General features: G+C 37.6%; 1 protein-coding gene across 2 annotated transcripts in view; it reads left to right on the top strand.

Annotated features, from left to right (window-relative positions):
* Window positions 1-15,392, top strand: part of KDM5B (lysine demethylase 5B) — an 80,727-nt gene that overhangs the window by 50,778 nt on the left and 14,557 nt on the right. For both annotated transcript variants that reach the window (XM_055319013.1, XM_055319012.1), the window contains exons 13-20: window positions 3,481-3,600; window positions 4,623-4,817; window positions 8,376-8,557; window positions 8,707-8,831; window positions 9,750-9,900; window positions 10,057-10,171; window positions 10,607-10,962; window positions 12,022-12,160. In XM_055319013.1, coding sequence (XP_055174988.1) covers window positions 3,481-3,600; window positions 4,623-4,817; window positions 8,376-8,557; window positions 8,707-8,831; window positions 9,750-9,900; window positions 10,057-10,171; window positions 10,607-10,962; window positions 12,022-12,160 — 1,383 coding nt within the window. The remainder of the gene's footprint in view (window positions 1-3,480; window positions 3,601-4,622; window positions 4,818-8,375; window positions 8,558-8,706; window positions 8,832-9,749; window positions 9,901-10,056; window positions 10,172-10,606; window positions 10,963-12,021; window positions 12,161-15,392) is intronic.

Raw genomic sequence — 15,392 nt, 5'->3', positions numbered from 1 at the left:
GTTTTTTATGAAGTTGGTTTAGTTACCTGTGTCCCATACCATAACTAGATAGCAGAAGCAGCTGTGCTGTTTGGTGGAATATGATACTATATTGCAGCAAGCCAATAAGACTGGATCCTTGGACACCATAAAAACTAATTTGTTGTGGTTAATAACTAGGTTGCTAAGCAGCCATATTTTGCAAATATTAAATGTGATGCTTCCTTTTCTTTTTCAGTGTCTAATTCAGGCTTTTTAAATTATAATTTTTCTTATAACTTCAGTCTTTCAGTGCAACAAAACAAAAAACCTTGGTGTTATTTGTATGATTTACTGTGAAAATGTCTAGGTTCTGTTACAATTAGATCTAAACTCTAGTGTCAGAATCCTTCATACCCTGTCCGTACTTAAAAAAATAATTTATGGAATCTATATGAACTAAATCTTGAATGATAAACTGAAATGATTTGCATGCTTAGTAGATAATAGTTATATTATACCTCCACCCCTAATTAAGCTTGTTTATTTATTTTAAAGATTTTTATTTATTTGAGAGAGAAAAAGAGTGCGAGTGTCCTTGAGTAGGGAGGGGAGGGGCAGAGGGAGAGGGAGAATCAGGCTTCTCACTGAGCAGGGCGCTGGGACCTGGGGCAGGGGCTGAGGGTGGCGGCAGGGGGGCGGGGTGCTCTATCCCAGGATCCAGAGATCATGACCTGAGCTGAAGGCATGTGCCCCTACCGAGAAAGTTAATTTCAAGTCCTTGAGCTTGGATTCTAGACTGAAAGGTGCTGTTGCTGATATTGCCTCTGATGCTCCTCTACAAAGCGACACTTATTTGTATATAGGCTTCCTGTTGGAGAATGCTCTGAAGATATTTTATGAGACCAGATATGAATGATAACATTTTCTGTGCTAAAGTGAATTCCTGATGATGTGACCTAAACTTCATGCCTTGGGGTTCATAAGCTAGTAAATGAGGGCAGATGCAAAAGTTTTTTCTTTGAGGGATTAAAATTATTTATGGACAATAGCTTAAAAAATAATGATCAGTAACTCCCAAAATGCCGTCATCTCCACGTTGTTGGTATTTTCCACATTGAAGTTTTCCCATTCATATTGATTGATCTTTCTGTTTTGTTATAAGTAACTTGCCCCTAAATGAGACCTTTTGCCATGGTTCTCCATTATTCAATTGAGGAACCCTTGGGGCTTGATTCTGGGCCATAGAAATAACATGAGTGAATCTGTGCATTTGAGGACTCTCAATTTAAGGGAAAAGACAGATAATGTTTACACAGATTATGGCATGGTGGTGTGGTTTGACAGGGGTGTCAACAAGGTAGCTGACCTTTTAACTCTGTGGAGAATTAGAAAGGACCTATAGTGACCATTTGAACTAATAAGACTTGGAGCTCTACTAAGGAATACTTTTGGCGGATTTGGGGTGGAAGGGAGAAGGTACTCCCAGTCCAGTAGAAGGGAATTGTACTTGTGTGGTGGGTAGTGGTTTTCAAACTTCTGACTATATCTGAATCCTGAATGGCAGGTGACAGTACACTTGGCTGAACCTCACCCCCACAGTTCTTGGGTGTTTTTTTTTTTTTTTTTTTAAGATTTTATTTGTTCATGAGAGACACAGAGAGAAGCAGAGACACAGGCAGAGAGAGAAGCAGGCTCCTCCAGGAGCCCAGTGTGGGACTTGATCCCTGAACCATGGGATTATGCCCTGAGCCGAAGGCAGACGCTCAGCTCAGCCTTTGAGCTAACCAGGTGTCCCCAGAGTTTCTTGTTCTGTTGGTCTGGGTGGTGCTTGAGAATTGGCATTTCTAAAAAGTTTCCAGTTGGTGTTGATACTGTTAGTTTGGGAACTGCATTTTGAACAACTGTTGATGTAGAAAGATATATTGAAATGATATTTAATTATTTCATAAATTCAATCTGAGGATTTGTGTGCTTGGATTAATAAGGATTTTTTTTATTTAAAAAGACTTTATTGAAGTATAGTTGACATCATTAGTTTCAGTTGTACATCATAGTGACTTGACAGTTCTATATATTGCAAAATGCTCACTACAGTAAGTGTAGTTATCATCTGTCACCAGGTAGTTATTGACTATATTCCCTATGCTCTACTTTCATCCTTGTGACTTACTTTTATTACTTTTTTTTATAACTGGAAGTTTGTACCTCTTAATCTCATTCTGCCCATGCCCCCAATCCCCTCCCCTCTGGCAATCACCAGTTGGTTCTCTGTATTTGAGTCTGTTCCTGGTTTTGTTTTGTTTTTTAGATTACATAAAAATGAAATCATGATATTTTCTTTCTCTGACTTATTTCATTTAGCATAATACTCTCTGGGTCCATCCATGTTGTGAACAGCAAGATTTTTTTTTATGGCGGAGTATTAATAATATACAAACATTCCTTTGCATATTTATACTATGTCTTTACTCCCATCTATCAATGGACACTTAGATTGCTTCCATATCTTGGTCATTGTAAATAATGTTGCATTGAACACAGGGGTACACATATTTCCACAGTGGCTGCACCAATTTACTTCCCACCAACAGTATACGAAGGTCCCCTTTTCTCCACATCCTCGCCAACACTTGTTGTCTTTTTGTTATTAGCCATTCTAATAGATGAGCGAAGACCTCTCACTGTGGTTTTGATTTGCATTTTTTTTTTTTTTTTGATGATTAGGGACATTGAGCATCTTTTCATGTACCTGTTGGCTATCTGTATAGCTTTTTTGGCAAGATGTCTATTCAGGTCTATTTTTCAATTAGATGATGATTATTGGTGTTGATTTAAATGAGTTCTTTATATATTCTGGATATTAACCCCTATTGGATATATCATTTGCAGATGTCTTCTCCCATTCAGTAGCTTGCCTTGCCTTTTCATTTTTATTGATGGTTTGTTTCCTTTGCTGTGCAAAAGCTTTTTAGCTTGCTGTAGTCCCAAGAGTTTATTTTTGCTTGTTTCCCTTACCTAAGGAGACCTATCCAGAAAAATATTGCTAAGGTTGACATCCAAGAGATTGCTGCCTTAATACAGGTGTTTTTTTGAGTTGGGGTGGGAAAAGGAATTGGAGGGAGGTAAGCTTGATGGCTATAATAAGATCTCTTTATGGGATGACATACTTGAAAAACAGTGGAATTTCATTAATTGGTGGTAAAAGATGCTATTTTGGTATAATAATATTAGAATACTCGTAATTGTAGTTATATTTAGATGTGTCCTAATCCTGGATGTAGCCAATTTTTGTAGTAAAATCCATGTTTTCTATTTATATCCTAATCAACCCTCATAGTCTGGAATACTACTCCATCTTGTGGCCGAATAGAGTATCTCTATGATCATTCTACCATAATTCTTTTTGTTGGCTCACTTGTAATTAGAAGAAAGCTTCTCTTTCTGGAATATCATCTGATAGTCTGTGTCCAGATTGTCTTTCACGAATGTCACTAAAAATCCCCAATTTCTGTCTTCTAGGTTTACCGAACTAATCAGTGTGCTGGGGAGTTTGTGATTACATTTCCAAGAGCCTACCACAGTGGTTTTAATCAAGGTTTTAATTTTGCTGAGGCTGTTAACTTCTGCACTGTCGATTGGGTATGTAATTATGACTTAGCCTTTTTGAATGTATTGTTTTCCTACAGAAGTGCAGTATATGATACTTGAGAAGCTTTCATGTGTGTGGTTGCTTAAACCTGTTGCTCCTCAAATGGCTGGTCTACAAATTGATTACCATCCACAGTGGGGTAAAGCACTTGGCACCACATATCAAGCCTGTACTGACTATGCACACTGCTCAGTTCAGCTGATAAGTTTTTCTTCTGTAAAAGTGAGACTTGATGAATAAATGAGTCTGTTGATTTACATTTTGGGAAAATTCAGTATCTCATTGCAAACTTGTAACAAAAAGTTCATTCAGTCTTAAGCCTATGTAACACTAGTTTAAATTTAATGTATAATACAGCAATTTTTAATGATGCATTTGGTTTTAGTTGTAAGGTGGAATTTTTATATTGGTATTAATACTTTTCTTTTACATAAAAAGATCTAGTTCAAGTGTGTGATGTTAAATTTAACGAATTATAACCTTGTTTCAGTGCTTTACTGAGTAATAGTACTACCTGTACCTGAAATTATTTTCCATTATATAGTTTAGAGCATCGTTAATTCCCTGAAGCAGGTTTAAGTCAGCATAGTTATTTCAGGAAATGTGTAAATTCTCATGTCCAGTTAGATGGTACACTGAACATTGACACGTTGTTAATACATTGGGTTTTTTAAAAATGTCTTTATTTATTAATCTCTACACCCAAAGTGGGGCTGGAACTCATGACCCTGAGATTGAGTTGCATGCTTTTTTTTTTTTACTGAGCCAGCCAGGCACCACCGTACATTGGGTTTTTTAAACTACTTTTTAATTAGATACCTGACATGCCAGAGCTTTGAGATGCAAAGGCTAGAAAAGGGCCAAGCCCTCTTAGAGTCTGGCTATAGGGTTGATAAATGTATTATGACCCAGAATATGCTCTTTGGTAATGTGATAATGATCAGAAGTCTTTGGAAATAAAAAGGAGAAAGTAAGATGAATGTCACGTATTATCCTCTGTCTTTTGAAACAGCTGCCATTAGGCCGACAGTGTGTGGAGCATTATCGCTTGCTTCACCGCTATTGTGTATTTTCCCACGATGAGATGATTTGCAAGATGGCTTCCAAGGCTGATGTACTAGATGTCGTAGTGGCTTCAACTGTTCAGAAAGATATGGCCATTATGATTGAGGATGAGAAAGCTTTAAGAGAAACTGTTCGTAAATTGGTAAGATTTCTGGAATCCCAATTGGTGTGTCTCTGGATATTACTTAGTAAAATTCTTACATTAATCTCATTTTAAGAAGTCTTTTCTTAGGCTAATTTCCTTTAAGACCCATTCTGGAGATGCCTGGTGGCTCAGTGGTTGAGTGTCTGCCTTCGGCTCAAGGCGTGACCCTGGGGTCTGGGGATGGAGTCCCACATCGGGCTCCTTGCTATGAGCCTGCTGCTTCTCCCTCTGCCTGTGTCTCTGCCTCTCTCTGTGTCTCTCTTGAATAAATATATATTTGAAAAAGAAAAAGACCCATTCTGATAGATGTGTATTAATATCTCATTTTGGTTTTCATTTTCTCTAATGGCCACTGATTTACTGAACATCCTATCATGTATGTACTTATTTACTACTTGTGTATGTATCTCTTCAGTGAAGCGTCTGTTCATATATTTTGTTGCCCATCTCCTTTTTTTATTGGATTGTTGTGAGATTTCCATTCATTCTGTATACCAGTCCTTTATCAAATGAGTGTTCTGCAAGTATTTTCTTTCAGTCAGTTGATTATCTTTTTTTTTCTCAGAGCAGTGTCTTTCTAATTGATGAAGTTCAATTAAGCAGTTGTTTCTTTTATGCATCTTTTTTTTAAAGATTTTATTTATTCATGAGAAAGAGTGAGAGAGAGAGAGAGAGGGAGAGGCAGAGACACAGGCAGAGGGAAGAGAAGCAGGCTCCATGCAAGGAGCCCTATGTGGGACTGGATCCTGGGACTCTAGGATCACGCCCTGGGCTGAAGGCAGGCTCAACCACTGAGCCCCCCAGGCATCCCATCTTTTATGCATCTTTTTAGAGATTTATTTATTTTAGAGAGGAGAGAGATTGGGGGAGGGACAGAGAGAGGGAGAGGATCTCAGGCAGACTCTCTGCTGAGGTGTGGCTCAATCTTCTGATCCTAGCCAAAACCAAGAGTTGGATGCTGTTAAGCCACCCAGGTGCCCCTGCATCTTTTTTATGTACCTAAGAAATCTTACCTAACCCAAAGTCACAAAGACCTTTTGTTTAGTCATCTAGAATTTTTTAGTTTTAGGTTTTACATGTAAATCTTTAATCCATCTCAAGTAATTTTTATTTATGGTGCAAGGTGTGGGTTGAGATTATTCTTTTTTTGCATAAGGATGTCTCATTGTGGGACGGACCCGTGGGTGGCTCGGTGGCTGAGCATCTGCCTTCATCTCAGGGCGTGACCCTGGGGTCCTGGGATCGAGTTCCGCATCAGGCTCCTTGCATGGAACTTGCTTCTCCCCCTGCCTATGTCTCTGAAAAAATAAATAAAATATAAAAAAAAAAAAAAAGATGTCTCATTGCTTTAGCACCATTTCTTGAGAAGACCATTCTTTTTCCTTTAAAATGCCTTGGCACTTTGGTATTGAAAATCAATTCACCTGGGATCCCTGGGTGGCGCAGCGGTTTGGCGCCTGCCTTTGGTCCAGGGCGCGATCCTGGAGATCCAGGATCGAATCCCACGTCGGGCTCCCGGTGCATGGAGCCTGCTTCTCCCTCTGCCTGTGTCTCTGCCTCTCTCTCTCTCTGTGACTATCATAAAGAAATAAAAAAAAAGTTAAAAAAAAAAAAGAAAATCAATTCACCGCATATAAATGGGTCTATTGCTAGACTCTGTTTTATTCTCTTAACCTATGCATTTATTCTCTTGCTGTTGCTATTTGATCTTGATTACTATATCTTTGTAATAAGGCTTGAAATGAGATAGTGTGTGTCCTCCAATTCATTTACTTTAAAAATTGGTTTGGCTATTTTAGTTCCTTTTGCTTTCCATATAAATTTGAGAATTGGCTTCAAAACGTAATTGTAATTGTAAATCCCTATTAGGATTTCACAGGGACTCCATTAAATCCATGAATATAGTTGGGAGAATTGGTATCTTAACAATGTTGACTCTTCCAGTTCATGGACATCATATATCTACCATTTATTTAAGTCTTCTTGAGTTCTTTCATTTTTTTGTGGATTGCAGCATATGGATCTTAACACGTATTTTCTTGGGTTTACAGTTAAATATTTTGTTTTTTAGTACTATTATAAATGATACCTTAAAATTTTTTATTTCATATGGTTATTGCTAGTATTTATAAATATAATTGGCTTCTGTATATTGACTTTTTATGTCCTGCAACCTTGCTAAACTCAGGAGTTCTGTTAGCTTTTTTGTAGATTGTTTTGGGACAGTGGTATCTGCAAAAAGAGTCCAGTTGGATTTTTTTTTTTTTTAGTGTGACTTTTTTAGATATAACTCTTGAATGTTGGCTCTCTGAAGCCTTTTATGGACCAACAGCAAGCTTATTCACTTTCTTCTTATATTTTATAAGTCAGGGAAAACAATGCCCACAGGGTACGGTTTAGGTGTCTTTTATCATGGCCTTATATCAACAATGGTAACTCATTTGTGGAACTTTGAGAAATTTTTTTCCAAATGTGGAAATTGACAAATTAAAGTTGAGTGAGATGTATATGATTCATTCCCAACTAAGAACCATAAAATTGGTCCTTAATCTTAGTTTAAAGTAAAGTTACAACCATTTTTATCTCGAAGTCCTTTTTAATGATCAGTTCCAGTTTAAAAGGAAAATTCATTGATTAGCAGTTTCCTTACTCTCCTCTGTCTTTGTTGGTTCATGTCATCAGCAGGAAGTAAAATGGTCAAAAGGGTAAAATACAGAATAAAACAGTAAAACAAAGGAGCTTGGTGGTTCATAAAGTGACTTGATCAGATTCTGGCATTCTCACAGTTAGATTTGGATCCAGTTTTAGATGAGGAGAAAAGGTGGTCAAAGCTTGATCTTTCAGTGACAAAACGTATATCCTAGGGAGCGTTCTCTAGCTGTTGCAAACTACAGTTTGAAATTTACTGGTTTAAGATCTCATTTTTCTTGACATTGTTTCAATTAGGAAATGCTTTATTATGACTTTAGTGTCTTGTACATATTTCTAACATTTTCAGATAAATAATACCCTTTAGGTAACTTTGTGTGTGAAAGCTAATTGACTACTCAGCATCTACCCTTCAATAATTCCTTCATGATAATCTTCTCATCTTTCTTTTTTATTTTTGTTCTTTTTATGGATTCTCTAGTGGTATAACTCTGAAGTCCTATATAATATTTCCTCTGAAGTAGAAAGTATATACAGTTCTTTTGCTCTTATCATCTATACCCAAAGTGTGGATAGGGCCAATTTGGAGTAGCACAAAGAGCAAATAAATCTTAGTAGTTTACAGTCCTATTAATAACTATTTTCATACTGACCAAAACGGCCAAACGTAAGGATCTACCTTGTCCGAAAAGAGGTTCTCCCCAAACAAGTGAGATAGTTTACCTGCCCATATTTGCTGCTAGATCATTGTTAGTTTGTATTCCACACATGTACTCTTATTTTGGTGGGGCTCCCCCCTAATCCCCCACCCATTTTTTTTTTTTCCCTAAACTCAACTATTATGTGTTTGGGGGATTAATGGATTATATTATCCTTTGGAGGTCTCTAAAGTATACTTTATTCTAGGGAGTAATTGATTCGGAAAGAATGGATTTTGAGCTGTTACCGGATGATGAGCGTCAGTGTATAAAATGTAAAACCACATGCTTCATGTCTGCCATCTCCTGTTCTTGTAAACCTGGCCTGCTTGTTTGCCTGCATCATGTAAAAGAATTGTGTTCCTGTCCTCCTTATAAATATAAACTGAGGTGAGTAGAAAGAATAACCTTTTCTATGGAAAACCCTGAATCTTTAATAAAGTGATATTTCTATTCTAGGGTTGAAATACTGAGCATAAAATGTCTGATTTTCTCCAAACCCAAATATCTCAAAACTAAGTCTGCTATCCTGTTTCCAGGTATAGATACACTCTGGATGATCTCTACCCCATGATGAATGCACTGAAGCTTCGCGCAGAATCTTATAATGAATGGGCCCTGAATGTGAATGAAGCTTTGGAGGCAAAGATTAACAAAAAGAAAAGTACGTGGTATACAGTGTGGCTTGGTGATTGGCAAATTGGGACTGATCATAATGTAGCTAACATAGTTATCAACAAACAGATTACTTGAAACAATCTGACTTTGTCCTTGTTTAGTTCCCCCGTTTTCAGCCAGGCTTTTGGAGAGTTAGCAGAGAAAGTTTTAAAGCCATGAGTGGGTTAGGCAGATACCCTATATCAGAGGAAAATCTTGATGAATTGTACAGGATCGTGTTTTTTGTAACAAAGATCATCTTGTTAGAAAATGGAATGATCTTTACACCTCTGGTCTCAGAAGCAATATTTTACATTTTATATAGAATGTTAGAAAAACCTTTTTTAAAACCTAAATCTTAAGATAAAGGTAGCATGTTACTAAATTAGGGGCCTCTGGTTTAATCACTTTTTTGTTTGATTACTTTTTAGTGCTAATCAATGTCACAGTTTCTGTCTTTTGTTATTACCTCGAAGGTTACAACTCCTTTCCCATCATTTACAAAGTGCAAGAGAAAGGAGTGGTATGTGCAACAATGAGGATCTGCATTTGCCTTGTTTTGACAAATCCATTGTTTTCCATCTCTGAAACATTTCCATGTTGAAGAGCAACTCTAGGCACTTGTTTAAAACACTCTAAAGGGGTGCCTGGCTGGTTCAGTTGGAAAAGCATGCGACTCTTCATCTTAGGGTCATGAGTTTGATCCCCACATTTGGGTATGGAAATTACATAAAAATAAATGAAACTTAAAAATAAATAAAAGTAAAACCCTCTACCCTTGCCCAAAAAAGACCAATCAATGGAAAAAATTTTATTAATAATCATACTTTAGATAAGGTATAAAAGCAAACTCTCCTCCTTTATTTTATACCACTCATAATAAATATAATTATAACAGAAAAGATGACCTTTTCTTTATTCCTAGGCCTTGTCAGCTTTAAGGCTTTAATTGAAGAATCCGAAATGAAGAAATTCCCAGACAATGATCTTTTGCGTCACCTTCGCTTAGTCACACAGGATGCAGAGAAGTGTGCCTCTGTTGCACAACAGCTGCTTAATGGCAAAAGGCAAACTAGGTATATACTTCTGTTTGAGTTTAGACTCTTTGGTGGCTAAACTTTGAAACCTTTTGTGACTGGTTTTTCCTTCTGTCCTGTATTCCTGTGACATTGAATCTGGGAATGGTGAATATATCATGTTCTCATGGCTTCCTTGGGCCTTTGTTTTTATAGATACCGATCTGGTGGAGGAAAATCCCAAAATCAATTGACAGTGAATGAGCTCCGACAGTTTGTGACACAGCTATATGCTCTTCCATGTGTCCTCAGTCAAACACCTTTACTAAAGGTAACGCTTACAGAGGGATGTGTGGGAAAGTACTTTGGTAATCCTATATTTCGTAAATAAATTCAATTGACATGTTAAGTCATCTTCTTGGGTGGTTAATTTATACAAACATTTGCAGATGTTTTTAATACCCATGGAGTGTTTTTTGGTGTATATGTATAAAGAGACTGTAATAGGCCTACAAAGGAGAGATAAAGTTGGAAGTTTTTACCTTGAAAGTAACCACTTGCTACTCCTTGCAGTTGGTAAAAGGTCCGTTATAGTCACTTCGTTTAGCTGTCAGTTGGCTTATATATTACCTCATTTACCCATACTATTGCTAAAATCCTATGAGAGGGAAGAGGGTCACATTGAATGTGTATTGAAGAGTCTGAGTATGAAAGAATCCAAATTACTAAAATAAGTATTTTGATACAACAACCTGTGTTTTTTTAGGATCTTTTGAACCGTGTAGAAGATTTCCAACAGCATAGCCAGAAATTGCTCTCTGAGGAAATGCCCAGTGCTGCTGAGCTGCAAGACTTGCTAGATGTCAGCTTTGAATTTGATGTTGAACTTCCACAGCTTGCTGAGATGCGTACCCGTCTGGAACAGGCCCGTTGGCTAGAAGAGGTGCAACAAGCTTGCCTAGACCCCAGCTCCCTTACATTAGATGATATGAGACGTCTCATAGACCTAGGGGTGGGTCTGGCCCCATATTCAGCCGTGGAAAAAGCGATGGCCCGACTTCAGGAACTGCTCACAGTGTCAGAGCATTGGGATGACAAAGCCAAGAGTCTTCTCAAGGCCAGGTAAAAAACCAAATCTACCTTTCTCTTGGGGAAGGTTGAGTGATAATGTCCATCTAAGAGCACTAGAGCACAGTGATTGGTATGTGACCAATGTCCAGAAGCTGCAGCTGAAAGTGTAGAACACATGTAGAAGTAGCTGAGATATTTGGAATTGCTTTGGAACTTAGATAAAAGAATATTAATTTTTTTGTACTTTACTGATTGTGAAATAAATGATTCAAGTGGAATTGCCTTTTCTAGAGTTGTTTTAATGAAATTTCTTTGGACCCCAATGATACCATTTTTGAGAGAAGAAAAAAGTTTTACAAACAAGTGGAAAACCATTTCAACCCACAGTTAATAAATAAGTTCCCAAGGAGTCTTGAAAATGTCTGAATGTTAATATGCACCGTTCTATAAAATGAAGATAGCCAGTAATTACCATCAGAAATAGGAATGTACATTTTTGCTGTTTCTTTGTGATTCAGGACATCTTACTTGTGTTGGAGAGATTTGATTGGACTCAGGCAAACTATCTGAGGGGAGAAAGATCAGTCGCTCCCTTAATTTTGCGTTCGTCTGACAGCTCTTCATTAGTCTGATGGACAACATAAAGTACAAAAAAAAAAAAATACATGGTTAACAGACATACTTTTGTAATCCTAAAATAGTGGTCATTGAGCAAAGAGCACATTTTTTGATACTATGCTTTTGGAATGTTGCTATCCTAGAGAACTTAAGTTTTCTTAGTGAAACTATATGAATTTTGACAGTATATGTAACTCAATACGGTAAATAGTCATTAAGTAACCTGCGAATGAAAAGTCTGTGGTTATAGCAGCATAAAATCAGGAATAAGCAGAACTTAAATACTGAGTCATTTCCTTTATTTTAGAGGCTTTTAAATTGTACGCATGTATTTGAAACTCGTTAACTTGATATCTAATAGTTACTGACTTTTGAAAAAATTATTTATACAGAATTTCCTTTGAAATGGTTTTTCTGGTTTCTTTAGTAAACCTTAAGAAAAATGAACCACCATGTAAAATGTTAAGTAGTTCTTATATTTCATTTTTTTAGACCTCGGCATTCATTGAACAGCCTTGCTACGGCAGTTAAGGAGATTGAGGAGATCCCCGCATATCTGCCAAATGGCGTAGCTCTGAAAGACTCAGTGCAGAGAGCCAGGGACTGGCTTCAGGATGTAGAGGCCCTGCAGGTTGGTTTAAGAAAAAAGTGTCTTGAGTGTATAAGTGTATCTATGAAAAGCAGTAATTAAAAAATTATAAAGGAGGGTACTGTGTTGGATCTCACCACACAGATTGGGTGTTTTCGGTTGGCCAAATCAAAAATTTTGTTCAACCTTATGTAGATGTACTCACCCATCTATTATCCTGACCAGTTGGCTCAAATATTTAGAGTTTAGGTAAGTCAACCAACTTTCTCTGGGAGTTTGGGATCCTCTCTGAACAAACTTGAGTTACTTGGTTAAGGATCAAAGAAAAAGCTAAAGATGGAAGTTGTGGGAGAAAGGGAGTTTCTAAATCTTTGAGTACAGTTGTCTCTTGTTGGCTTAACAACTTAAGAGAACAGATAATCAAGAGTAGCACATTTAGTGAATCTGGTTTACATGATTACAATGAGAATGTAGGCCCAAAGGCCCAGAATCTTTCACGATGTAGTGACTTAAAAAAAAAATGCCTCCCCACCCCTACAAAAGAAATGAAACTTAAGTTCCAAAGTAATTAGCACTAAGTATATATGATCCTATGTTAGATGTCCTACCTGATGACTTGCCCATACATTGAAAAAGGAGTTAAATTTGCTTGTAGCATTATTAAGGTACAGACCAAATTCATTCTGTGATTTACCCAGTTGTAGCTAGATAATGTCATTTGAAAAGTTGATGGGGAGTGTCTTTATCTTTGTACTCATTGTAAATCAGTAGATGTTATGGACCTATTGAGAAAAAAGATCTTTGAATTATGTAATGGGCTAGGTTTTTAAAAATTTAGTTGATCTCATTCTTGAGTCTCAAGTTCTGTTTTGTTGAAGCCATTGGATTTTTTAAAGGTTTTATTTATTTATTTGAGAGCAAGAAAGTGCAGGGACACGTGAAAGAACAGGAGCATGGGGGAGAGGGAGGCTCCCCCCCGCCCCGCCCCTGCTGCCCAGAGCAGGGAGCCCAGTGTGGGACTCAGTCCTGGAACCCCGGGATCGTGACCTGAGGCGAAGGCAGATGCTTAACTGACTGAGCCACCCAAGTGTCCAAAGCCATTGGATTCTAAGAATAAAAAGTATTATCTGGTTTTCTAAATATTTGTCTAAGTAGTGCTAATTGATTAATTTTGCTAACAAGAAATGGCAGATCAGATAGCTTTAGCCAGTTGTTTACAACAAAACATCTGGTTGTCTATTCTAGTTAGAAGAGAAGGGCAGCCCGGGTGGCTCAGCGGTTTAGCGCCGCCCATCAGCCCAGGGCGTGATCTTGGAGACCCAAGATCGAGTCCCACATCAGCCTCCCTGTAGGGAACCTGCTTTTCCCTCTGCCTGTGGCTCTGCCTCTCTCTGGGTCTCTCATGAATAAATGAATAAAATCTTTAAAGAAAGGGGGGGGGAGACATTATTGTTTGATAAATAATATTACATAAGTAAGGAGTAAACTCCAGTTAGCCAGAGAACAAACCAAGGGAAGTATTTACTGTGTCCATAAACTTTTTTTTTTTTTTAATTCATGAGAGACCCAGAGAGAGAGGCAGAGACACAGGCAGAGGGAGAAGCAGGCTCCCTACAGGGAGCCCAATGTGGGACTTGATCCCAGGTCGCTCCCTGAGCCAAAGGGCAGATGCTCAACTGCTGAGCCACCCAGGCATCCTGATAAACTTTTTTTTTTTCCGGTAAACTTTCTTAATAAGAGTTTTAGATACAGGCTCTTGTTAATGGTAGTTGGAACTATAGTGATTAGTTTTGGTCATGTCCTAGGCCCCCTTTTCACTTATGATTGCTAGCAGCCAGGAAGGTGAGGTGAGGTCTTTGCAATAAGGAGAGATAAGCATGTGAAATCAGAAGGAGCACATATTTTTGGATAGGTTTATTCTGTTCATATTTTGTAAGGTATTTACTACTTAGGTAATGTGTTTTCAGTAGTGCCCATAGGGACGAAAAGCAAGTTTTGGTCCATTCCTGAAATAATAACCTGGTGTTTACTTGCATCATATACTAAAGGACTAATGGAGAAATATAACTGACAACATGGAGCCTCTTCATATTTAGTGGATTATGTATTTTGCAATGTTATTCAGTATTCTGCTTTATACATAGGGAGTATTCCATTTATTTCTAAATTAAATATTAAAGATCGCATGTATTTTATGAGTCATCTTTTTTTTTAAGTGTCTAGTAGAAACGCCCTTATAGATCTGATTCTGTAAGAATAAATATCAAAAGCAGTAAAATATCAGGTTCCCAGTCTATATTCAATTTTCCCCAATTTTCCCAAAAATGTCCCTTCAGGTTTTTTATCTAGTCCATGACCACGTGTTGCCCCTGACTGACATACACGTCTTTAAGTTTCTTTGAATCTTGTGGTGTTTTCTTCCCTACCTCCTTTCTTTCATGTCACTGTCTAGAAGTTACCCTGTGGTAAGCTCTGCCTTCTGGATTTGTCTGGTTATTTCTTTGTGGTGTATTCTCTTTTGTATTTCTTCTAAATTAGAAGTTAATTTCAAAGAGTTGATGGGTTGAAGTTAAATATTTTTTGCTTGGAATGATATCAAAATATCAGGTAATACTGTATACTTTGTATTGCATCACATCAGGAGATATGTTTGGATGACCTACTTAGTGAAGCTAAGATTTACCATTGTATTAGAGTATCATCAGTGCTCCCCACTCCCATTCTACACTTTTATTCTTCTTCCAGTCTGGGTGTCTCATTCTTAAATTGTCCCAGGGGCACCTGGATGGCGCAGTCAGTTAAGCATCTGCTTTCAGCTCAGGTCATGATCTCAGGGTCCTGGGATCGAGTTCTACAATGGCTCCCTGCTCAGGGGGGAGTCTGCTTTTTCTCTGCCCCTCTGAACTCTGGATATCCTCGCTCATTCTCATTCTCTCTCTCTCTCTCTCTCTCTCTCTATCTCTATCTCTATCTCTATCTCTATCTCTATCTCTATCTCTACAATAAATAATAAAATCTTTAAAAAACAAAAACATGGTCCCAGTACCAAGAGCATCAGCATCACCTGGAAACTTGTTAAGAAATGCAAATTCATGGACTCTTCCTTGGTGACCCGAATCCGAATATCTGGGGAAGGAGCCCAGGAAATGGTTTAAAAAAGCTTTCCAGATGAATCTTAATTCATTTGAAAGTTTGAAAACCAGTGGGACTTTTCATCTCATTTTAGTTTTCTGAATAATTTACCCAGAGTTACTTTATCATTGGGTGGATTGGA

This window comes from Nyctereutes procyonoides, unplaced genomic scaffold, assembly GCF_905146905.1.
Source record: "Nyctereutes procyonoides isolate TBG_1078 unplaced genomic scaffold, NYPRO_anot_genome, whole genome shotgun sequence".
NCBI classification, from domain to species: domain Eukaryota; kingdom Metazoa; phylum Chordata; class Mammalia; order Carnivora; family Canidae; genus Nyctereutes; species Nyctereutes procyonoides.
This window is presented reverse-complemented; position numbering and strand designations above follow the sequence as displayed.